Source organism: Desmodus rotundus, chromosome 11 (genome assembly GCF_022682495.2).
Source record: "Desmodus rotundus isolate HL8 chromosome 11, HLdesRot8A.1, whole genome shotgun sequence".
NCBI classification, from domain to species: Eukaryota; Metazoa; Chordata; class Mammalia; order Chiroptera; family Phyllostomidae; genus Desmodus; species Desmodus rotundus.
In genome coordinates, this window is record NC_071397.1 from 4,011,786 (window position 1) to 4,035,860 (window position 24,075).

At 48.2% G+C, this 24,075-nt stretch overlaps 1 protein-coding gene across 2 annotated transcripts in view; it reads left to right on the forward strand.

Moving 5' to 3' along the window:
• MAPK14 (mitogen-activated protein kinase 14) overlaps positions 1–5,665 on the forward strand; it is a 64,165-nt gene extending 58,500 nt beyond the window's left edge. For both annotated transcript variants that reach the window (XM_024557573.2, XM_045193031.3), the window contains exons 11-12: positions 2,382–2,555; positions 3,332–5,665. In XM_024557573.2, the coding sequence (XP_024413341.1) occupies positions 2,382–2,555; positions 3,332–3,399 (242 nt within the window). In that variant the 3' untranslated portion in view covers positions 3,400–5,665. The remainder of the gene's footprint in view (positions 1–2,381; positions 2,556–3,331) is intronic.
• Positions 5,666–24,075: the final 18,410 nt, after the last annotated feature.

Below are 24,075 nucleotides of genomic sequence, written 5' to 3' on the forward strand. Positions count from 1 at the left end.
TAGATCTGCTTACCTGTTTTTCCTGGGCCGGGAAGGGCAGGGGGTGCGTCCCAGCAGCTTATTTAGGTCACATCCATCCTGATAGGTGTCTCCTCTGGAATTATGACATCGAAACATTCAAAAGAACTGGATACCACTCAGAAACAGACGGCAGGGGAGTCGAGTGGAGGCATTAGGCCGTCTGGGCTAGGCCCCCAGCTCTCGGAGTTTAAAGGGGCCCAGGCGGTGCCGCGTAGACCTCGCAGACTGCCTTCCGACCGCGAGCTCGTGCCCTGCGTGTTAACTGGGGAGGACCACACCGATGTAAATGTTGGCATCTGCCTGGCGGGCGGCCCTGCCCGGGTTTCACATTGCTCTCAACACGGGAATTGAAACCCAGCTCGCCCTTCCGTGTAGCGTGTGTGCGTGTGTCTGTCAAGATGTCGGAGGAATCTCCTTCTTACCCCTGACCTTATTCCTTATCAAGGGATTGGTTTTAAGGACATGGGAGGTTTTTCCCTAGGGGTGGCAAAGACCATATGATTCCAACTAAGCTGATAAAGCTTATTTTTTTCTAAGAAGAGAAGAATATAATCTAGGCATTTCCCCCAGGGCTGTAAAGTATAATAAACTTGCAAACTCGAGGCGACTCGTGACACCCCCTTGTTTCTGTTTCCCTTTGAAAACCCCGTTTCTTTGGATGACTCTGGAACTCAGGCTGTAGGACCTCCAGTGTGCACCGCAGTAGGTCTGCAAGGGAGTGTGTGCTCCTCTTTGGTCCCCCGCCTGCCCCCTTCTCAGATAAGGAATCATCAATGATTTGCAAAGCCTCAAAAGCCTGGTTTCAGCCCTGGCTGCTGTGGCTCAGTGGATTGAGCACGGGCCTGTGAACCAAAAGGTCTCCAGTTCGATTCCCAGTCAGGGCACATGCCTGGGTTGCAGGCCAGGTCCCCAGTAGGGGGTGCGCAAGAGGCAACCGCACGTTGGTGTTTGTCTCCCTGTCTCTCCCCCTTCCTCTCTAATAAACAAACACAAATAAATAAAATCCTGGTTTCATCCGGTGATTCCTGCAGCCATGGCATTGTTTGTCCTGTTGCCCTGCACCGACCTGAAACTCAAAACACCCCCATGTGAAAGAAGTAAAAAAAACGCCATTCTGTGACCCCTGATGAAATAATTGCTGTGAAGAAAAATCAGTAGATTTTTCTTAAGTGAAAGGATATTCGTGTGGTTTCTAAGTATCATGTGGATTCTTTGCTCAGGGCAACAAAGAAACAACTCTGTGGTCAAATGGAGCATCATTCGTAATGGGACAGACGGCCTAATGCTCCGTCAAGTACACAGTCCTATGAAATACTCGTGCCAAAAATGTTCAAGCCAATTTTAACAAATTTTGGATCTAAATGGTGTTCAAGAAATACAAGGGGTAGAGGAAAGCAAGGGTACAGATGCATGATGGGTAGTCTCAAGATGACTGGACTGACTGTCTCTTGAGGTCAGAATAGGGAAAGTGGGGAGAATTGTTCTAGATTCAGAGAAACTAAAGAAACCCAATCAAATGCAATGTATGACTCTTCTTCATTGGGACTTGGTTTGAACAAAGAAGGTGTAAATGACAACTTTGTGATAAAGGGAGAAATTTTAACTTGAACTGGATTTTAGATAATATTTGGGAGTTATTGTCAGATGTGATAACAGTTTTATAATTCTACAGGAAGATGTCTTTATGCTGAAATATTTAGGGGTATCACATCTGTAATATTAAAATGGTTTAACAAAAAATAGAGAAACACTAAATGTTAATTGTTGGATGTGGGTGGTCAGTATATCAGTATCCACTGTATTGTTTTTATATTGACATTTTTCATAGTGAAAATTTCATGCAAATACCAGGTTTGTCACCCACATACCCACGTGAAAACCTCAGTTTGTCCGTTTAAAGACCCATTTGGTGAATATGCCTTTGCCTGATGTTAGTAAGTAAAAAGGAAAGACGACAAAGACAGTGAAAATCAAGGACTGGCCCTGCTCACCTCTTCCAGACCACTGTAGCTACAGGCTTTCATCTGTACACAGTCGGACTACAGAGGCAACGATTTGACAGGGACGTTCCACGAAAGGTTGTTCAAGCAGAATCCCAGTTACTTTAAAAAAATTCTTCAAAAAAACCCCCCTTCAGTAATGTATTCTTTAAAAATAATACAAAACACATCCCAACACACACATACACATGCACATATGTCCTAGACATGTGTGATAATATGTCCTAGAGCTGATGCTTTGGAGGAGAATTCTTTGGGTTTGAAGGGTGAAAACTGTGTCTGCTTAATATGGCGTATTTTGTGGTAGCACATTAAAAATAAAAACTCTTACTCCTTCCTTCCCATTTGTGGTGCTGATAGCTGTCGACTTGCTGGAGAAGATGCTGGTGTTGGACTCGGACAAGAGAATCACAGCAGCCCAAGCCCTTGCGCACGCCTACTTCGCGCAGTACCACGACCCTGATGATGAGCCTGTGGCCGACCCTTACGATCAGTCCTTTGAGAGCCGGGACCTCCTCATAGATGAATGGAAAAGTAAGTCATAAAGGCAGTGTTACCTTTGAGAAGTTAGGTTTGGAAATCTTTCCTAGGTGAGCCACTAGCCAGGCACTGTGGGAAAAACAAAATTTCTAGCTATAGCCAACTTGTCAAAACTTGTAGTCAGGGTCTCTCATGCCGAGTGAATGTGCCGCTCAGTCGGGACCTTGTAGATGGTGATGCGCTCTGGAGTTTTGAGGTCTCCTTTCTCATCTCATTTTGCACACAGCCCCTCACATCCGCCCAGCTCTTTGACGTTCTCAGAACCTTCTTCTTTACAACTCTGAGATGAGTAGGAGAAAGGGCATTTTTACAGTTTTACAGTTGATACAGTTGGGGCCAAGAGTTTATATCTTACCTGTTATCTTAGATCTAGTTAGGGACACAGCCAGGAATGGAATGTGTGTCTCCTGTGTTCAACTTCGCATCTTTCCATAAAACACAAATTCAGAACTCCAGGTAAATCCCCAAAGCCAAGATTATCTGTTGCTGTAGCTCATGGGATTGTTGTTATTCCTGGGCTTTAAAGAGGAGGCTCTGAGTGATGAAAGAAACAAGAAAAAATGGGTTTTTTATATGTATCCTTGACCTTCTGTGTAATCACATGATCCATTAGGATATCGCACACAAGCAGTGAACGAGTAGGTACTTGAAGTCGCCCATCGAAGCACTAGCGTGGGCAGGGAGGAAGGGTCTCGAGCTTAGAAGTTAGGGTGCTTGTCACAGAGAATAGTCTAAACCCTCACATCCTGCTTTTCCTTCCCAATTTCTAGGCCTGACCTACGATGAAGTGGTCAGCTTCGTGCCTCCACCCCTCGACCAAGAAGAGATGGAGTCCTGACCACCTGGCTTCTGTTCTCTTGATCCCACTTCACTGTGAGGGGAAGGCCTTTTCACGGGAACTCTCCAAATCTCATTCAAGTGCCTCTTGTTGCAAAGATCTCCCCCATGGTGGAAGAGGGGTGTGTGTGCGTGTGCACGCATGTGTGTTAGTGTGTGTGTGTGTGTGTGTCTGTGTGGGAGGGAAAGATAATATGAGCAAACTATGGTCACAGTGACTTTACGTGGGTGACATGCTCCGTGACAGCCTCTGCTTGCGCTTCTTTGTGAGAGTCAGCTCGGGCCGGCAAGAGCTGCCATCGTGTTAGGGTTTGTTAAATGCAAAGTAAAAAACAGTAAACATCCCCGATCCCAGTCATGCAGTTACCGTTTTGGCCTCTCCTATAGCCCCACCTTGGTGGTGGGGGGTCACCTTGACCACGGTAGCACAGAGAAGGCGGACACCTCTCGCTGCTTCAGACCCGAAGTCGTTCCTCAGCGATGCATACAGCGGAAAAGGACCAACTGGCTTCTGTGCACTAGTCTAAGATGAATTTGCTTTGTATGAGTCTCAACTCAGCAGGTGTATCTGAAACTTAATATGTTTGTGCCTTAAGAGAAGAGAGTGTATATAGTAAGAAAGCGCAGCAGATAAAGTTTTGAGCCACGCACGCAGTCAGCTTGTGGGATGGCCACTTGTGAGACAGGGAGCCTTCAGAGGAACCGTGTGTGCATGTGTGAGCATGCGTGTAGTGCTTCTCTCTCCCCTCACCCCCCAGGTGTTGTTGCCATTTCTCTGCAGTATTACCCCACCTTCAGTGCAGAGGTTGCTTGAGTATTGGACCCCAGTAGCCAGAAGCCGGTCCTTGCTGTCCGTGAACTTCCTGTGCACTCCTCCTCGCTAGCAGAGTGACGATGTGTTTTGCACGTCTTGCTGTTTGGGCATGCACAGCTCCTTGTCCTGTTTTTTTCGGGAGGCCCTGGTGCCGGGCAGGTTTGCCAGTGAAGACTCCTTGGGTAGTTGAGAACCCACGCCACCGTGGCTGATGCCGTGGGCGGGTGACACGGCTTCGCTCAGCCCCCAGTGCTATTTTGTGTTGAACACAATCGATCATCCAGGTGCTTTTGATGTGAAAGTTGTGAAGAAATGGAACAGATGGATGTATAGCATTTTCTTTCTTGCCATCTGGTTTTTAACAAACTCTTTTTGGGAGCCATCGTGGGAAAGATAGGGCTTTTCCCAGGAGTATCTCAGACTTCGGGTGACAAGTTGTTCTATTCACTCCCAATAACCAATGCTAAGAAATGTCGAAAATCAAAGTGAAAAATTCAAAAGCTCATGAAGCCAGAAACTCCTTTTGCTATTTTTATCTAAAGATGGTTATATTTTTTTTTTAAAGTAATGAGGTGTCTTTCCCACCCTTCTTTGGAAAAGGGTCTTCTCGGCAGCTTAACATTGACTTCTTGGTCTTGGTTTAGGGAGAAATGAATTTTGTATATTGCAGGAATCCTTTGAGAATGTGATTCCTTTTGATGGGGAGAAAGGGCAAATTATTTTAATATTTTGTATTTTCAACTTTATAAAGATGAAATATCCTCAGGGGTGGAGAAGAGTTGTTTTCATAATTTTCTGAATTTCAGGCTTCTTGTGCTACATAAGGGCCCATATATTTAAACCTTTTGTGAAGTGAGAAAGTGGAAAGCCGCTTCCAGTGTTGGCCATGTGACAGTGTCTTGTATTTGGGCCAAGGTGTTTCCATTTCTCTGTCACAGTGCAGTGCTTCATGTACTCCAGAGGGACAGGGTAGGACCGGGTCACCTGGAGCAAGAAGGAAGGAGGCAGGCGGGTGGTGATCGCACCACACCTGGGATTCTCCCCTCTTTGGAGGCAAATGAGTGCAGAGGCGTCATCTCCTTGATCCTCAGTTCAAATCCTCACAGTCCTCCGCAAGATGGATTTCGTCAGCCAGGCTGGGTTGTAAGTTCTAGTGTGATTTCCTGCAGAACTGCTCTGAGTGTTTTTTCCTAAAGGTCTTTGCAGTTGTGACCATCCGTGTGTTGGGGGCCGAATGCTCCCGGGAGCCTGGACTCAGCTGGCGCCTGAGGAAGTGCTCCCTGGTTTCTGAGAATCATGCTCCCGTCTCCTGATTTCTCTGAACAGAAAGCAGAAGAGAGAATGAGGGAAACTGCTGTTTTATTTGTATTCGTGAACTTGGCTGTGATCAGTTATGCCATACAGGACGTCATACAGTACCACTGGTCGAAATAAAGGCTATTTTTCAAATTTAGTGAGTTTCTCAATTTTATTCTATTTTTCTTTTGGTCATTTTAACTTAATATTCAATATGGCTTTATATCAGTGTTCTTTCAACTGTGGCCTGGCATATGTTTCTGACAGGTCTTAATATTACTCCTAAAATTCAGAAAACACTTACAGAGCTCCTCAATTGTGCACTTCATGGTGAGTCAGATCCGAGTCTTTGCAGCTAATGGGCAAGTGAACACGGCAGAGCGCAGCAGGCCCCGTGCAGCTACCCCCGGCGTCAGTGGCCTGGGGCGGGGTCAGCAGACCTCAGCCCACGGGCCACATCCAGTCTGCCACCTGTTTGTGCAGCCGCTAAAAATGGTTTTTACCTTTTTAAGTGGTTGAAATACGAACAGTATTTTTACAGCATGTGAAAACTAGCAGTGTAAAATTCAGATGTCGGTGCCCACAAATAAAGAACACAACCACAACTTGCTGCCGTGCCGTCTGTGGCTGCTTCCTGTGCTCCAGTGACAGAACTGCGCACCTGCACCCGAGACCACGTGGCCCGCAGGTCTCAACTGTTTACTTTTTCACAGGAGACATTTGCTGACCCCTGGCCTGGATTTCCAAACCCTCATTTGTAAAACGAAGTTTTTTAAAGTAGATGTTTGGGTTCTGTTCAGCTTTGACATTCCAAGATGATCTGCAGAAAGTATATTTTTATTTTCAAGTTGCCAGAGAGAAGGATGGGTTTGTACATGTGATACATTGTTTATAGACTTCTAAGCAAATGTAATTTATAACTCTTGTCTATGGCCCTTGACAATATTCTTCAAAACTACTGGATTGTATCACAGGATTTAAAGGTCCACAAGAGCCCTGGCTGGGTAACGCAGTTGGTAGACCATTGTCCTGATAGCCAAGGATGCGGGTTCGATCCCCGGTCGGGGACATACAAGAATCATCCGACGGATGTGTAAATTAGTGTAACAACAAATCAGTGTTTCTCTCTCTCTCTCTCTCAGGTCACTGACTAGGTGTGCATGTGCGTGTATGCGTGTAAAAGCCACGAGAGTTCACAGCTGTCTTTAGGGTCTGTGTTGATGTGGTTCCTTCCTCAGTGGCCTGGGAAGGCGGACAGGTGACACAGGGTGGATTGGGCGGCGGGTTTTTGTCCTGCGCTGTCCAGTCCCTGGCTGGCAGTGGGAATGATGGCAGTGGTAGAAGGCAAACCGAGCACAGGCGCTCTTCTTCCTCCTCTCAGCGACTTAAAGGGCTAGAAGAAAAGGCGCCGGTTGTCACGTGATGTGTCAGCCCCTGTAAGGAGCGGACCGTGGCAGGAAATGTTTTGCCTTCACACACTAGACGTGAGCGTACAACCTGCCTAGCTTCTGGGAGCGGAGGGCCGTTCAGCAAAACGCTCCCCTAGAGGGAACCCACGTAACTTAGGGACCAGAGCTTCATAGTGTGTGGTGGAGACTGCGGGAGAGAGGAAGTCTGATTGGGACTTTTATCATGGAAACAATAAAATTATAAAGGTATACTCAATTTCAAGTAGATTCTTACAATGTACAAAGAATAAATCAAGTGTTTGGTTTGAAAGCGAAACCATGGTTGGTACCCTACAATATCCTTCCCGTTTTTCTAGTATAATCTTGGGTAATTTTTGCAAAAATATTTGAGGGGCTTCCTGTTTCCTGAGGACCCCAGTCATGATATAACATCTTTCTTTTTTGTGAGTATCAATTGGTGATCACTTTATCATCTTACCTTTTATTGTTAACTGGACTGAGTCTGCCAGTCCACTTTTTCAATGGCTTTGCTTGAGATGTGAGCAGTTTTTCTAGTATTGTTTATAAAGTTCATCAAATCCACTGTCTTTTACAAGATTTGCAATTGTTGCAATTAATTTTCATTATATTGGGTTGGCCAAAAAGCCCATTTAGTTTTTCTCATAAAACAGAAGACACATTTTTCATTTTCACCAAGAACTTCATTGATTTGGGTGTTTCGAGCATGTCAGCTGTCTCCCCACATGGTATAACGGTGATTGTTCTCAGTTAATGTCTTGATTTGATCGCTGTCAAGTTCAGCTGGTCAGCCCGACCATGGAGCATCATCCAGCGAGAAATCTCCAGCATGAAGTGTCACAAACCACTTCTGACACATTCGGTCATTCCCAGCACCTCCATACACTGCACAAATCTTTTGCATTTCAGTTGTGTGTTTACCTTCAAAATTAAAATAGCTACCCAAAAATTCACCAGTTTTGATTTTTTTTAAATGCAAGCTGATCTGACAGCAGTCACAATACAATCTATAACAAAATTGTTTTGAATGAAGTTAAAGACAACTAAGTGCTACTAGAGCCGTCTTAAAACAAACGAGCTTTTTGACTAGCCCCTCCCTCTTTCTTGTCATTTGCCACACGCTTGCAATGTGGTCGGAGACTAACAAGACCAGACCAGAGTCAGTAGGGTAGATGCTTGTTCGGGTACTTAGGAAGCAAGGAGGGACTGGTTTTATAAGTAGTCGCTTCAGTAGGGAGTGTTCTCACGTGATGCTTTCACAGGGACTTGGCTGATGCCTAGGGGAGTAGCCAAGACACTTTTTAATTTTTTTATAATACAGATAATAATATAATAACAGGTGTTTTAATATACATAGCCTTTAAAACTTAGCATTTACACTTCTCAGAACTTAGAGACCTCATAAATGTACACAGGAAAGAATAAAAGGTTATTCCTCTTTATGTTCTTTGTGACAGCAAAACACTGGAAGTAACCCACATACCTGTCTGTCGAGGCCTTGACTGAAAGCGATGCTCGCCTGCACAGTGGAGCACCACACTGCTAGGCGTGGACGGGGGCAGGGCGGGTTACGAGTGAGGAAGATTAAGTGGCACCCTGGAGCCTACCATCACCCTTTTTGTATTGACAGAGTGAAAACGTACGGCTAGGAAAACCCCCGAGGAACACAAACCAAACTCAGCAATCCCCTGTGGGCAGTGGGATTATAGGCCGCAACAGAGTAATTTTTTAATTGGGAAAATTTGTTTTGATGAGAAAGACTTTTAAAGTCTGTGTGACCGGGGAACCAGTCCCCAGGTTCAGTTTTGCTGGGGCCAGAGCCCAGCCTTTCAAGACAGCATGTGCTATTGGGCCTCCGGCCAGCAGAGCACCGAGGCTGGATCTCCTGCTGGGAGGGCTGGGTAGCTGTTTCCCAGGAGGAAAGAGTGTATTTTAAGGATCTGAAGCAGGATGCTTCGACTTTGGAACTACTGACATCTTGGGCCAGGCGGTGCTTTGTTTTGGGGGCTCTCCTCTACTTCGCAGGGTGTTAGGCGGCATCCCTGTCTTCTACACAACGTTACAGGAGCACCCCCTCTCCCAGTTACGACAGCCCAACATTCTCCAGATGTTGCCAGTGTTCCCTGGGGAGCAAAGTCATTCTGGGGAGAACCACCGGTCTAAAACTTGCACGGCTCAGTCTCGCAGAATACCAAAGCCTCTTTTCTTGAAATAATTGAAGGTTAACACCAAAGAAGTGGCCTGATATCACATTGGGAAGTACAAATATTAAATGCCTTTTTTAAAGGTGAGTATTTCTCTTTTGGGAAAAAAGGAAAATATTAGGCGGTTCAGGATATTCAATACTGAGTTAAGGCTATTCCATTTCTAAAAAAAAAAAAAGTGTTGAGTGAATAAAGTTATCCTTTTTTTTTTTTCAGAAGCTCTTTGGCCATTGTCCACAAGCAGAACACCTAGTGATTCAGCTGAGGGTGACTGCAAGATTTTTCTTAGGCAGGCAGGTGATGGATCACAGTGGGAAGAACACTGGGTTTTGGAGCCACACAGGCCTGGGTTCAAGTTCTGGCTGAAGATACTGTCAGGTGTGTGACCCTGGGATAAAAGTTTCTAGCTTTCAAGTGATTGTAAAGATGAAATAACAAGCCTCAGTGTGCCTGCTATGTCATGGATACGAGATGCTGGTTTGCATCTCACTGGGGTTGACCTTGGGCATGGAGGCCGTCCTGTGAGCGTACGGGAGTGTCCTGCCTCTGGAACCGTGTGAGTTTCTAAAACCAGTTTGGAGGAGAGCTCCCGGAGACGAGATGGGCCAGGGGCTAGCTCCAGTGCAGTTTCCAGAAAACTGCCATTATTGAAGCCAGAGGCTGCAGTCTTAGAGCGCCCACAGCCCATGTAGGAGTGTGATACTGCAAGCCAATTGGATTAATTCAGTTTAAAGACTGTGCTTTGTTTAGAAGTCACTGAACAGTTAAGTGAGAAGTAACCCTAACTCCAATTTTGCTATATATCTGTATCTATAGAGAAAGACATCTATCTGTCTATCATCTATCTATACACACACACCATCACCTTTTGAGTGTCATTTGAGGGGGAAAATACGTATGTAGGAGACTGAAGATGGCAGAGGAGTAAGTGGAAACTACACTAACCTCCTCCCAGGACCAATCTGGAATTACAACTAAACTGTAGAGAAATCATCCAGAATAACCAATGGAACAATAGCTGGAGAGAAGCCTTATAACCGCAGACAGATAAACCACTTCACCACAATGTGACCATACAGAGTGCGGTGGAGACATGAGAGGGCTGGCTGGGCTCCCACAGGTGGCAGCTGAAGTGCCGGAGGGAAATTCAGTGGCCAGAGGGTTCCCCCTGAGAAGTGTGGGATCTCAACCCCAAGCTGGGCTCCCCAGCCTGCAGCACCAGAGCTGGGAAAGGAACCCAAATAATATCCAGCTGTGAAAAGCGGCAGGGTTTCTGTCTGCCAGGGAGATGGCTGGAGTCACAGAGAGCCTTTTAAAGGACCAACACACATAATTTTATTTGCGGCCAGTTACCCTGGGCTCCGGCAAAGGGGGGACTCAGTGGGCTAGGGATGCTGGAGGAGAGTCTGAGGATGGAGGTTTTGGGGAGAGAACTAAGGAAGCATCCTCCAGGATCCCTGTGCTGAGTCATTCCCCATGTTGCTATCTTGTTCAGGCAAACCACTCCCCTCCAGGTGGCATCAGCCTGAGGGGAAGCAACAGCCCTGCCCACAGGAATTATTCTGCCCCACCCTGTGGTGCTTAATCCTGACTGCTGACTACAGATCGACTAGATTAACAGGGGAAGGAGATAGCCACAGACTTCCGATCCCTGGTAGCCTAGCACAGGCTCTCTAGGGCCAGGCTGAGACCCTGTCTCACATCACTACGGGCAGATCAGAAAGAGAGCACAGTGAGATGAATTCCACTGTGGTCGTCTTCATGATTTGCATTATTTTCTTTCCTGCAGAGCTTTTTAACGTCCATCTCTTGTCCTTCAAGTCGATGCATACTAAGTCACTAGTTTTTATATTATAGTTTATTTCAAATCTAATATTTTGCTCCTCCCTTCTCTTACTCCATTTTACCTTCTTTTTTCCTCTTCTTATTTTCATTTTAATTTTATTTTCTCTCTTGTTATGGCTTGTTTCCATTCCCCACTCTTACTGTTTTTCCCCATTCCAGCCTCTCAAAACCACTTTTTTTGTCATCAGTCGCCTCACATTCTTTTTCCTCTTAACACCCTCCTTCTCCCTCCACCTTTATCAATCTTTACTCGTCAGTTGTGGATATGCTGGCTGTAGTTACAACTCTCCAACTTTATTTCTAGATCTTCACTATTTTTGTATTTCAAATCTCAAATTTTACTCGTTCCCTCTCCTACTCCATTTTGCCTTCCTCCTGCCCTTTCTTTTTTTCGTTTTAAATTTTAATTTTTCCCTGTCTTAGCTTGGTTTTCATTCCTCCCTCCTAGTATTCCTTCTCCCTCTATCATCTCAAAATCACTTCTCTTTCCTCTAGACATCTCTTAAGCTTTCTTTATTTTTTCCCTTTTATTCCCCTCCCACCTATGTTACCCTTTGCTCATTTTTGTTGATAGCACTGTGGTAGATCTTTTTCTCCAATTTAGTTCCTATTTTTTTCTACTCACTACTTTTTTAAAAAATTGTTCTGTTTAAACCTAATACTATACAATTCCCTTACCTTACTCCATTGTTCCTTCTTCCCTCCCTTTTTTATTTACAATGTAAGTTTTTCTTTCTCTCTTTGCCTTGTCCTTATTTACTACTCTTATTATTGCTTCTCCCTCTACCCTCTCAAAATCATTTTTCTTTCAGTTACTGATATATTCATTTTTCCTTTCTTATAATAGTCTTAATTTCTTTACACCTTTATTAATATTGGCTCATTTGCCATTGATAGTGTGATTATGGGTGAGGGTTAATTTTGCAGGTGTCGGTTTGTTTCCTGGGCTGTTATGATTTTGTTCTGGCAGCACCTGTACAACAATATACAAGATGTGGAAGGTGGATTGACTCTCAGCCAGCCAGAGAATGGCCCAACAGCAACCAAAACCCAATTACAACAAGACAGACCACATAAACGGCATAAAGGGCATCCTGAGAGCCTAAAGTTCAGGAGATCAAGGAGACTGTACCACTAAATCCCACAGGTCTCCTACCACAGAAATCAGTCCATGAAGACAGAGAGTCAAAGCAGATCAATCTAAGAAGCCGAAACAAACAAGAAGAGTCACCTACGATGGAGAGAGAAGGGAAAGAAACCCAATCGAAAGGAAAAGAGAAATCCCCAGAAAGAGTGCTAAATGAAATAGAGGCAAGTAAACTATCAGATACTGAGTTCAAAATAATGGTTATAAGGATGCTCAATGAGCTCAGTGAGAACTACAAAGAACTCCAGATGAGCTATAAGGACCTTATTGCAAACTACACTAGCATGTCAAAGGGCATAGAAACTATCAATAACAGCCAGGAGGAAATGAAGAATACAATTTCTGAAATGAAGAACACAGTAGAAGGAATTAAAGGCAGGCTAGATGAAGCAGAGGATCGAATCAATGAGCTTGAGGACAAAGTAGAAAAAATTCCCAGACAGAGCAACAAAACCAAAAAGACTCAAAAAAGAACAAAGAGGAGTTAAGGGAGCTGCAGGGCAACATGAAATGTAATAATATCCACATCACAGGAATACCAGAAGGAGAAGAAAAGGAGCAAGAGATAGAAAACCTGTTTGAAAAAGTCGTAACAGAAAAATTCCCTAACTTGATGAGAGAAAAAGTCATGCAAGTTCAGGAAGCACAGAGGGTCCCAATCAAGATGACCCCAAAGAAGCTCACTCCAAGACACACCATAATTAAAATGACAAAATTCAAAGACAAAGAGAGAATCTTAAAGGCAGTGAGGGAGAAACAGCTAGTAACATACCAAGGATCTCCGATAAGGCTATCAGCTGATCTCTCAATGGAAACACTACAAGCCCAAAGGGAATGGCAAGAAATATTCCAAGTAATGAAAAGCAAAGGCCTGCAGCCAAGACTACTCTACCCAGCAAGGCTCTCATTTAAAATGGAAGGTGAAATAAGGAGTTTCCCGGACCAAAAAAAAAAGGGGGGGGCTAAAAGAATACATTTCCACCAAACCAGCACTGCAAGAGATGCTAAAGGGACTGCTTTAAGAGTGAAGAAAGGTGGGGGGGCCACAGGTACAAAGGGAAAAAATAGCAATGAATAAGTACTTATCAATAATAACATTAAATGTAAATGGATGAAATACTCCAATCAAAAGACATAGGGTAGCTGAATGGATAAACAACAACAACAACAACAAAACAGGACCTGCACATATGCTGTCTGCAAAAGACCCAGCTCAGAACAAAAGGTCTACACAGACTGAAAATGAAGGGATGGAAAAAAATATTCCAAGCAAACAGACATGAAAAAAAAAGCTGGAGTAGTAATACTTATTTCAGACAACATAGATTTCAAAACAAAGACCATAAAAAGAGACACTTCATAACTTCATTTAAAAAAAAAGGACACTTTGTAACACGTAAGGGAATAATCCATCAAGAAGACATAACCCTTGTAAATATATGTGCATTCAATATAGGAGCACCCAAGTATATAAGGAAAATCTTGGAGGACTTCAAGAAAGATACCTACAGCAAGGGATACACTCTTAGTAAGGGATTTTAACACCCCATGGTCAACAATGGATGGATCTTCCAAGCAAAGAATCAACAAGGATACTGTGGCAGTGAATCACTCAGTATCATTGGTGGCGGCACTGACCATACTGCTTTGTCAATGCCTGGTGTTTGTATCACCTGCTCAAGAGAACAACATAAAGCATCATGACATAGGCTCTGGAACTGTTTGCCTGAGTTCAAATCCCAGCCCCTCTTTGTCCTACGGGAACAATCTTGGGCAAATGACTTAATCCCTCTGAACCCACCTCACAGAGTTGTGAGGATTAAGTGAATTAGAACATGTACAGCTGTCGGCATACATTAAATGCTCAATAAATGCATACATTAAATGCTCAATAAATGTTGGCTTAGGGGCCAGGCTGTCTTGTTCACTACTGTGTCCCCATCCCCCAGCGTAACACCTGACATGGTAGGCATGTCCAGTCTTGAGTTACTAAGAGAATGACTATCATCTTCTAATCACTGCAAATCATCTTGTCCTCTGCTTCCTGTTTTTACAATCAACAATCTTTAGAAGCAAAGATTATCTAAAGAAAGAAACCAAATATGTTCAGATTATCTGCCCTAAGAAATGTTGCTGTGTGCGTATTCCCCATTAAGAACAGACAAGTGTTAGGAGAATTAGATTCCGATTCTCCTGACTACATTTTGCTGTGCCATTCAAATTGGATACAAAACAATTGAATGAATTGGAATAAGAATCAAAAGATCATTGGCCCTGGCTGGTGTGGCTTGGTGGATTGAGCACCAGCCTGCGAACCAAAAGGTCTCTGGTTCAATTCCCCACCAGGGCACATGCCTGGGCTTCAGGCCAGCTTGTGCAAAAGGCAACCAATCGATGTTTCTCTCTAACACTGATGTTTCTCTTGCTCTTTCTCTGTCCTTTCCCCTCTCTTAAAAAATAAATAAAATCTTAAAAATCCACAACCTTTAAAAAAAACATTATTGAAGGTGGTGATGGCCATGACCCAGGTGAGTGCTACTGTATCCCCATCCATCTGCCACTTTAAAATGAAAATAGTGAGGAAAAAGAAAGAGATTTGGGAGCCAGTACGGCATCTTGTGCCCTCAACCAGCTGTTCCACAAATACCTATTGTGCCACTTCGCTGTGTCAGGCCCTGGGGACGTGGGACAAAGAGTCCGGCCCTTGGAGCTGACATTCCATTGGCGGGGAGGCTTGTAAACAATGACTCTCGCCAGTTTCCTGGCACCCCTGGAACAGGACCTGTGAGCGCCTGTTGCTGGTGGCCATTTCTGGGCCAGGTGGCCAGGTGTAGCCGTGCTCCACCTCCCTGGAACTCACCTGGCAGGCGGCGGGATTTTTTTAGCAGGAGTCCTAGGCTTGGGTGTCCTCCAGGATGTTACCTTGACCTGATCAGCTGGCTCCTCCTGCTGGGCTGCCAACAGAGCCCTGTGTTTCCGGCTGTGAGGCGGAGTCATCACCCACCACCATTGCACAAAGGCACATTTCCCCGCGGCCGTTGCTCAGGCATGACAGAGCTGACGGCCTGGGCTCTGCCCAGTGACAGGCAGCGACTGTCAGATGACGTCCGCTGACAGAGTGCTCGTGGTGGGAGTGCCTCCATTTGGAGCCTATTCTGCCCGCAGCCAGCCTGGCCCTGCTCTCCGGTGCGGGAACAGTTGCCCTGGCCACCCCAAGCCTCTCCCAGCCTCCCAGGGAGCTGGGCGCCCACCCCAGGTGTTCCCGTAACTTGCACCAAGCTTCCTGGCGTCAAAAGCGCTCACCATGTTACTTTTTCTAATCGTCATTATTCTTTCACGACACAAATAATGCTGGTTTATTGTTGACAAAATGTAAATGTAGCTAGGTAGCATCCATTATCCCGCTACCCGAAAACAATAGCTGTTGACAGTTTGGTGTGACGCCTAGAAAACTTCCTATATTTGGAAAAACACACAACTTATATAAAAATGAATGTACATCGTTCAGTTAACTATGCCAGTAAGTGGTACTGAAACTAGCAAACTACCTTCCTCCTTCAGCCACAGCTACTTCCAGACAAGTCAAAGACTTACATGGAGACGGGCTTTTGCAAGATGTCACAACTCCCAGAAACCGTAGGGAAGAGGCTAAGAAATACCTCTGCCCACAGATTGCGGGCTTTTGACATGGGAAGCAGTCCGGCAGGATTTAGTAAGGGTGCGGGCTGCCCGGGCCTCGTGATCCAGGGTTCTACTTCTAGGTAATTATTCAAGAGAAACTTTCCCATTCGGGCTCAAGGGGATGAACACAGGAACTTCCCACTCAGCATTACTGGCAATAGAAAAAAAACCTGAAACAAACCCCGAAGTCCATCAATAGGAAAATAAACCGTAGCACATTCACGGGACAGAACGTTGTGCAGCAGTGAGAAAACATGAACCGGAATGACTTAGCCTAACCCCAGATTCTGTCTGTGCCCCGGGGACAGGTGGCAACGTCTGTTGACATTTCTGGTTGTCACGGGGGGGGGGGGTGGAGGGGCGGGGAGTGAGGTACTGGCATCTAGTGGGTAGAGTAATTGGGCCCGAACTGCAACTGGCGCCGAGGCCAAGAACCTCTGCACTGGACTGAATCAACACGGGCAGATCTCGCTGAGTCTGGAGTGAAGAGGAAGTTGCGGAATGACGCCGTCTGATAATTTGACAGACGCAGACACGCAGCACAGGTAAGAAGCACGTTTGGGAACAGCGCACAGCAGCTCTCCTTGTCCGGACCAGCCCGTCCAGGCTTTTCTTCTCTCACTTCCCCCGTCATTCTGGAAACATCTCCCTACTGATGATAATACGGTGTTGAGCATATGCCCCTTGTCTGTGTTCCGTGGACTGAATTGGTAGCTCTGGAGTCGTCAGGGTAAACGAGGTGCACATGTCATCGTTTCGATAACGCGGTTCTGAAACCGGGGGCCCATTTTCACGCCCACCTGCAGGGGGCAGTGTGCTGTTTCCTTTTTTGCTCTGCACCCTCACTGGATATGAGCTGGAGGACCGGGACTGTGACATTTGTCCATGCCTCCTCAACGTCTTGACAATACATTGCTAAGTAGGTACAGAGGACAGAGAAATAAGACACGCATGCCCTCAAGAAACGTCCAGTTTCATTTTGTTTGAAAGGTAACCGGCGAGTCAGGTCTAACAGCGGGCTGTACCCCAAGTCCTGCAGGAGTCAGAGGAGGGGAGGGCCCTTGGGTAGGAGTGGCCTGGCAGAGCCAGGTGTTGAGGCCTGAGGGACCTCCCATCCTGGGCAAACAGAGGAATGGCATCCAGACCGGCTACAGGATGAGTAAGGCAGGTTTGTGAGATGGCTGCACAGAGGATGTCTGTGCAGAGGCCATGGAGGGTCTGACGGGAGGGAAACACAGGGCCCGATAGGGACGAGCCCTATCCAACAGGCCACGGAGTTTAACTTCATCCTGGAGGCAACCGGTTGCTGATGCACGGGGAGTGTTGGGAGGAAAGACTGCTCTAACCAGGAAGAGCCATCCCAGCAGGGCTGCCTGTCACAGCTGAGCTGTACTGCTTGCAAGCTGCCCAGCTGGTGCACCCTCCCCAGGTGACGAAAGCAGATGTCCCCGGGGTGAGGCAGACAGCCCCAGGGAGTGTGAGGTTGGAGTGGAGAAGCAGTCCCCAGGCCCAGAGGATGAGCTGGTGGTTCGTACCCCAGTAATCCCTACTCATCCCTGGTGCCACACCTTTGCGTGGCTGACAGGTGAGCTGGAGCCCCTTTGCTGTGGCTCTTTTTTTTAAAAAAAGATTTTATTTACTTATTTTTAGAGTGAGGGGAAGAAAAGGAGAAAGGGAGGGAGAGAAATACCGATAAGCGAAAGATACATCGATTGGTTGCCTCTCTCATACCTGCCCCCAACCCAGAGCCTGGCCAGAAACCCCCGCATGGGTCCTGAACCAGGAATCAAACCACCGGCCACTTGTGGTTGGCAGGACGACAGCCAACCCACTGAGCCATGCCAATCAGGGCCCTTTGTTGTGGCTCCTGAGAGCTGATTTTCTTCTCAACTCTATGTTCAGTGACATCAGGTTGGTGATAGCTTGAACTTGGCCATGGTGGGAGTTTTTATACCACAGAAACTGACAAACACTGTGCATCAGGGCTCCCCACCCCCCATGGCCAATCCACCGCCCCGCCGGCAAGTAAGGGAGATGCGGTGATGAGACTTGGAGAAGGGCAAGAAGGTAGCTTCTTGTTTACGGAGGTCAGATGAAACCTTTAGGAAAATGAGTTTGGCCAAATAATGGAGGCACCGTCAGAAGTAAATTCGGGTTCCTAAAAGACAAAGGCTGGTCCTTCACAGGCGCTCTGCAGGCAGACTGCCTGGGCCCGAATCCTGGCTTTGCCACGTGCCTGCTGTGTGACCTTGGGCAAGTCACTTTACCTCTCTGTGCCTCATGTTTGCCATCTGCAAAATGGAGCATATTACTAACCCATCTCATAGGGCTCTTAAGAGGATTTAATGAGTTACATGTACATAAAGCTCTGAGGACGATTTTGGGCAAGTAATTAGCACTCTGTCAATATTTGTTAGGTACATAAAATAGAAAACTGAAGTTCCTAGAGAGGCAGTGCCTTACTTAAGGTCACACAGCAAATTCGAGGCAGAGCTGGAATCAGAGCCCAAGCCTCCATTGTGGCAAGTCGTCCTACTCGTCTTGTCTGGATTTCTTTGACCTTGACACGAGTTGGGGGCTCCTGAGGATGGTCCATGTGTCCTGGTGTTGAATGTTTACATGGAAGGGGCGGAGCAGGCAGGCCCAGCGACCTCTGCCCTGGAAGGGCAGGTTGTTGAAGTGGCCTCCTGGATACACAGCCTCCCCTGCCTGGTGCAGGGCGCACAGGAGCCCGGGCAGGGCAGCGACCCTGTTCCTGCTGTTTGGCGGGTCACTGGGGCTGGGACTGGTCCAGGCACAAAGGTGAGTTTGGCCGACCTGTGCGAGGTAATGACAGTGTCTTCCATTTGTAAAGCCCCCACCACACACCTGCCTTCAGTCTGTCACTGCACGTTGGGTTTGGGTTTCCACAACGGACACGGTAGATAAAACCCCTACCCTTGAGTAAATCCTAGTAGAGAATAGAGAGATGATGAACATGTAAACTGAGAGATACACAAGGGCTTGAAAGAAAATGAAGCCGGGTAGGACACGTGGGGCATGGCTTGGGATGGAGCTGGGGGGACTCTCAGAGGAGGTGACACAAGCAGTCCTGAGGGATGGGGGCAGGGAGCACCATACACAATGCTGGCAGTGGCCTTGTCAGGCACAGTCCCATTAAATCATTTACTGTCGAGGACGCTCAGAGACATGCAGTCCACCTGCTCAAGGTCACACAGCTGTGAGTGCTGGCTGGAGAATCAAGCCCAGCTCTGCCTCCCCGTCCTTGGCTACCCTCCACCGGCCCACAGGAACTCAAGTTCACTCAAAGAACGGGGGCGTCACAAAGCCCGGGTGTGTGTGGTGGGGGCCAGCGGAATCATGGGGCGGGGGGTGTGTACAGGAGTACTGGGGCGAGCAGGTCTGGAGTTCACTCTGGGGCACACCTTTAAAGACCGGAAGGAAGAGCAGCAATCCCAGAGGGCAGAGGGTCTGTCTGGCTTATCTAGAACCTCGGTGGGACAGTGAGGGCCATGGGCAGGGAACAGCCAGCTTTGGAATGGAGTTTGGAACAAATTCTTGGTGACAGAAGTAGTTTCCAAATTTGGACTGTGCCCTGGTTCTTTCTCAAAGACCTTTGCCACCACGCACAGGTCTGGCCCGGTGCCAGCAGCACATGGCGAGCCACGCAAGCGCACCACTCCTAGGCCTCGCCTCCGCGAGCAAGGGAAGAGCAGAGAAAAGCCAAAAGCCTTCCAGAGCAGATTGCGCCCAGCTAAGTAGAGACCACATGTTCCCGACATTCCATGGGACATGTTTCAAAGCAAATTCCCTACTATTGCTCCTCAATCCCACCATCTGGGCCTTCAAACCACATCCCTCACTGCCTCTTAGTCCCACAAGGCTCACAAAAATCTTTGGTTCGTCCGCTCACTGAGTGTTTACTGAGCACTGACTGTGGGCCAGCATGGTGCCGGGGCTCAGCGGTGACCAAGAAGCCGTCCTTGCCCTCCCCTCGTCATTCTTCCAGTGTTGGGGACGGCCATCTGGCAGAGGGCAATACTACACACGGCAGAGCTGGGCTTGATTCTCCAGCCCAGGGATCAGTGGAGCCCAGGCCTTGCTGGAGTGTCCCACCAGACCGCCCGGGGCCACAGCTTCATAGGATCGGGCCAAGGGCCGTCCTGCAGGCTGGGTGAAGGGACGTGGGTCCTGGGGTGCAGTGGGGTGTGGGGTGGGGTGAGGACCAGGGAGGTGTACGGTGTCAAGGGGGCTAGCCTACCTTCTGGGGCCCAACAAGGCAGGCTGGTAGGGGCCACACTGGCAGAACGGCCCCTACCTCTGTCCTCCACCAGGGGGTGCTAACGCTGAGGGCAGGGGGAGAGGACCAGGTCAAAGCAAGGGGCTGAGCGGCGGCAGCGGAGAGAAAAGCTCATACAGTTGAGGGGCCTGGTGAGAAGGAGCCTGACATTTTGTTCTTGGGATGGATATTCTGCTCAGACCCTGAGCCCTAGAAGGGAAGAGGTACTGGGGAGGGGTGGCCCAGTAAGGCAGAGCCAGCCAGCTGCCCCCAGCTGTTCTGAGCTGGGTCTCCGTAGGGACTGACCAGAGACTGCTGGGGATGGGGGGCAGGGGGGTTGAGGGAGGCTGGAGGGGGCGTCAGATGTGGGAACAGAGTGGAAAAGTTTGGAAGGCAAACACTTGCTCCTCCCCCAGAGATCCGCAGGGCTCCCAGCTTTGCCCATTCAGGGGTGGCTGAAAAGTCACCTCCTCAGACAGACCTTCTCTGACACACAGCGGGGCTGGCGAGGCAAAGCTGGACAGCACTGGGGAAGAAGTGCCTAGCAAGCCGCTTCCACGTGCCAGGCAAGGATTAGACACGTGTCATCCTGTTTGCCTTCAGGACGGCCCGTTTTACTGATGAGGAACCTGAGGCTTAGAGAGGCGAGCTAGCTGAAGCTACAGAGCAGCCGCCACGCGCAAGGCTTTCTCCTGCATCCCCCTACCTCCTTGAAATCTTGATTGTTTCGTGGAGTTTTGAAATGCGCGGAGGAGCGTGGGAGTCTCTGAGTTGGGGCCAGAGCTCTGGGGCTCCTTTGCTGTTTCATTCCCGTGGGGCCCCAGGAATGTCTTGGTTTCTCTGTACACGTCCTGAGACCGATTGTGGAGGGGATTTGAGTTGCTGGCCCTGATGTTGGGGACAGAGGAGGCTATAGTGTTGGAGGAGCTGCCACATCCCTGACGAAAGATGGAGTCTGAGTGGTCAGGCTGGGGATGGGGCAGCCAGCCTCATAATCATGCAGCGCTTTTGCTTCAGGTTTAAGAAGGCAGTTATCAGTCCCCAAACCACGTCCCTGGCCTCCGGAGGCTCAGCCTCACCAGGAAGACAACACTACAGTGACAGCCACTTCTCGGCCACTTCCCGGGTGTCGGACAGTCTAGCTGGTGGCCAAATGTGCAGGTCTGGAGCAGGTCTGAAGACCACGTGGTCACGTGTGACTTTAGCAAACCGCACACCAGGCCTGGTGTGGCGCGGAGCTGGCCTGGCGCAGCTCGGTCTGGGTTTGCTCCCGTCACACGCAGACAAGGCTGTCTGTGACCCTGACAGACCGAGACGGAGACAGGGCCACTCCCTAATCAAGTCTGAACACAGACGGAACATGAATTTGTCTAAACCACAAAAATGACCAAATATCCCCCATCCAGCTAATCTGAGTGAAGCCTGCTTCTTCCCTCCATGTCAGTTGTCCCTGCTTCTAGGTGAGACTTATTAAAATACCTATGAGAGAATCATCTCCTTTTCCTAAGAGCATCTAACCCAGAGCAAAGTCCTTCTTCCTTGAATCCTCCACCAGTCACCGAACACCAGCCCAAACCCTACAGCGAGTCCTTTCAAACGCCTCCTCATCGAGACGCCCCACTGTCCCCATGGTGCAGGTCCCTATTGCAGCAACGAGTCATAAACCCAGCTTGCTCACCCACAGGTGCGTTTCTGGTGACCTTTGGCTAGAGGCATCGACGGTCCATACCTCACTGGGTTGCTGTCATACTGCACTTAGGATGACACATCCCCAGGACTCTTTAAACATACTTGTCATGCTGTAATATCATTTCCATTTTACAAAGGGGACACTGAAACTCAGAAAGGGCAAGGAACTTTGCCCAGGTCACACAGCTGGTAGTACAGAGCTGGGATGGAAATTCAGGTCTCATTCCAAAGTCGGTTTCCTGCATTAATAGGGCAGAAACCAACCCTCCATTGGCCTGGTGTCTGGCAGGGGCAGAGCAGAGGGCCGGAGCTCAAAGAGGAAAGAACCTCAGGGGCTGCGGGAGGGGAGCACCCAGGTCCTCCTCAGTGACCCTCCCCTCTTCCTGGCCTACTCGTGACTTCCCTGACTGGATCCTTCTCTCCGAGGCTGCCAGGCTGCTGAGTAAACACGGGTCCAGCAGAGGCCGAGGAGTGGGTGTCGTGTCAGCAGAGGCTGAGGCCTGAGTCACTTCCTGACCATTGCCTAAGAGGAGTCGGGAGCCACAGCTGGAGCGGTCAGCTGTGCCCTTGCAGGGTTGCACCCACTTGGGCAATGAACACTTCCCTGGTATTCCTCACCTTCCGGGGCTCACTTCCGCCACACGCAGGTTTTCAAGACACAACGGAGAGGCTCAAGCCCCATCCCTACCCTGGAGAACTGTGTCCTCCACCCAGCAGGAAACCTAGATCTCCTGGACTGTTGTCTCTTGACTGTGCCCAGTCCTGAACTCTGGCTTCGGGGACACTGTTCCAACTTCAGCAATAGGGCGCCTCCCACCCCACCAAAGGTCTGAAACTGCCCTAGGCCTCCCAGGCACCTAGCCCCTTTCCTTTTCCTTCCACAGGGCTTTGGGGCCAGGTGGGGCAGGGAGGTGGGTGAGGCATATGTCAGATACTGAGGGAGACAGGCATGGTTTGAGCAGTAGACACGTCCTCCTGATGTGGGCGGGGCAGATGATTTCAAACATGGGCCATTTCCTTCGAGGATCAATGCCGCTCAACCCAGAGATGCTGCATAGCCTCAGGGCCAAGAGTCTGGACTCGAAAGCTGGTCTGCACTAGCTTCTTCAACCCTGCGCTGCCCCTGGCCAGCTGTGTGACTTTTAGCAAGTCGCATAACCTCTCTGTTCTTCAGGGTTCTCATCTCCAAAATGAGGACAATAGTCGCACTGACTCATGGGCCTCTCACCAGGATTAAGGGAGTTGGGCTTGTACAACACTTAGGATAATGGCTGGCAAGTGGCAAACACTCGTGTTCATTAAATAAATATTTTTTCACTCTAATGGGCTGACTCTTCCATTCATTCTCCATAGGTTTTTGATATCCTACTGTACGCCAGGTATGAATAAGACTGAATCCCTGCCTGCAATGCCTCTTGGGTATTTCTGTGGCTTCGCTGTGCCCCTCCCCCACAAGTGGTCTGCCGGACATTGTCTGATGCGAGGACTTTGTGGGAGGGGCCGTGGCGCCAGGTTTGAGGCCCAAAGCTTACTGTCGGCCACCGGCAAGTTCCTTTCCTTCTTCAAGCCACCTTCTCTCTGTTTGACAAAGTGAAGCAAGTGGTCCCCACCCCTTCTACAACCCCATCCCCAGGCCAGTGAGGGGTTAGACAAGTCAGGCTGGGCATCTGGACCTCAAGTGGCCATTCTCTGACTCCTATCTGTTCCTGGGAGGCCTCTGTGACTTAATTTGAACACCTGGTTTTCTTCGGGCTACACAAGCCGCCGGACACAGGTGGCCGAGGCCCTGGCTTGTTATTAATCTCCAGGCCACTAGGAAGCGAGCAAAATCTGTGTGTAACACTGAAAACTTAAACCTAGACTGGAGAGTTGATTTTTTTTTTTAAAGATTTTATTTACTTATTTAGAGAGAGGGGAAGGGAGGGAGAAAGAGAGGGAGAGAAACATCAGTGTGTGGTTGCCTTTCACATGGCCCCCCACTGGGGACCTGGCCTGCAACCCAGGCATGTGCCCTGACTGGGAATCGAACCGGCGACCCTTTGGTTCGCAGCCCGAGCTCAATCCACTGAGCCACACCAGCCAGGGCGAGAGTTGATTATTATAGAATTACTGTTACTAATTTCAGGTGTAAAAATGACATTGTGGTATGTTTTGAAAATAATCCTTCTTTTTGAGATACAAAAAATATTTATGGATGAAGTGCTATGATGCCTGATTTCGCTCCAAAGTAATGGGGGGAGAAGGGGTGTAGGTGGAATGAAAGTGACTGAGGGAGTTGATGTACGTGAGGGGCAG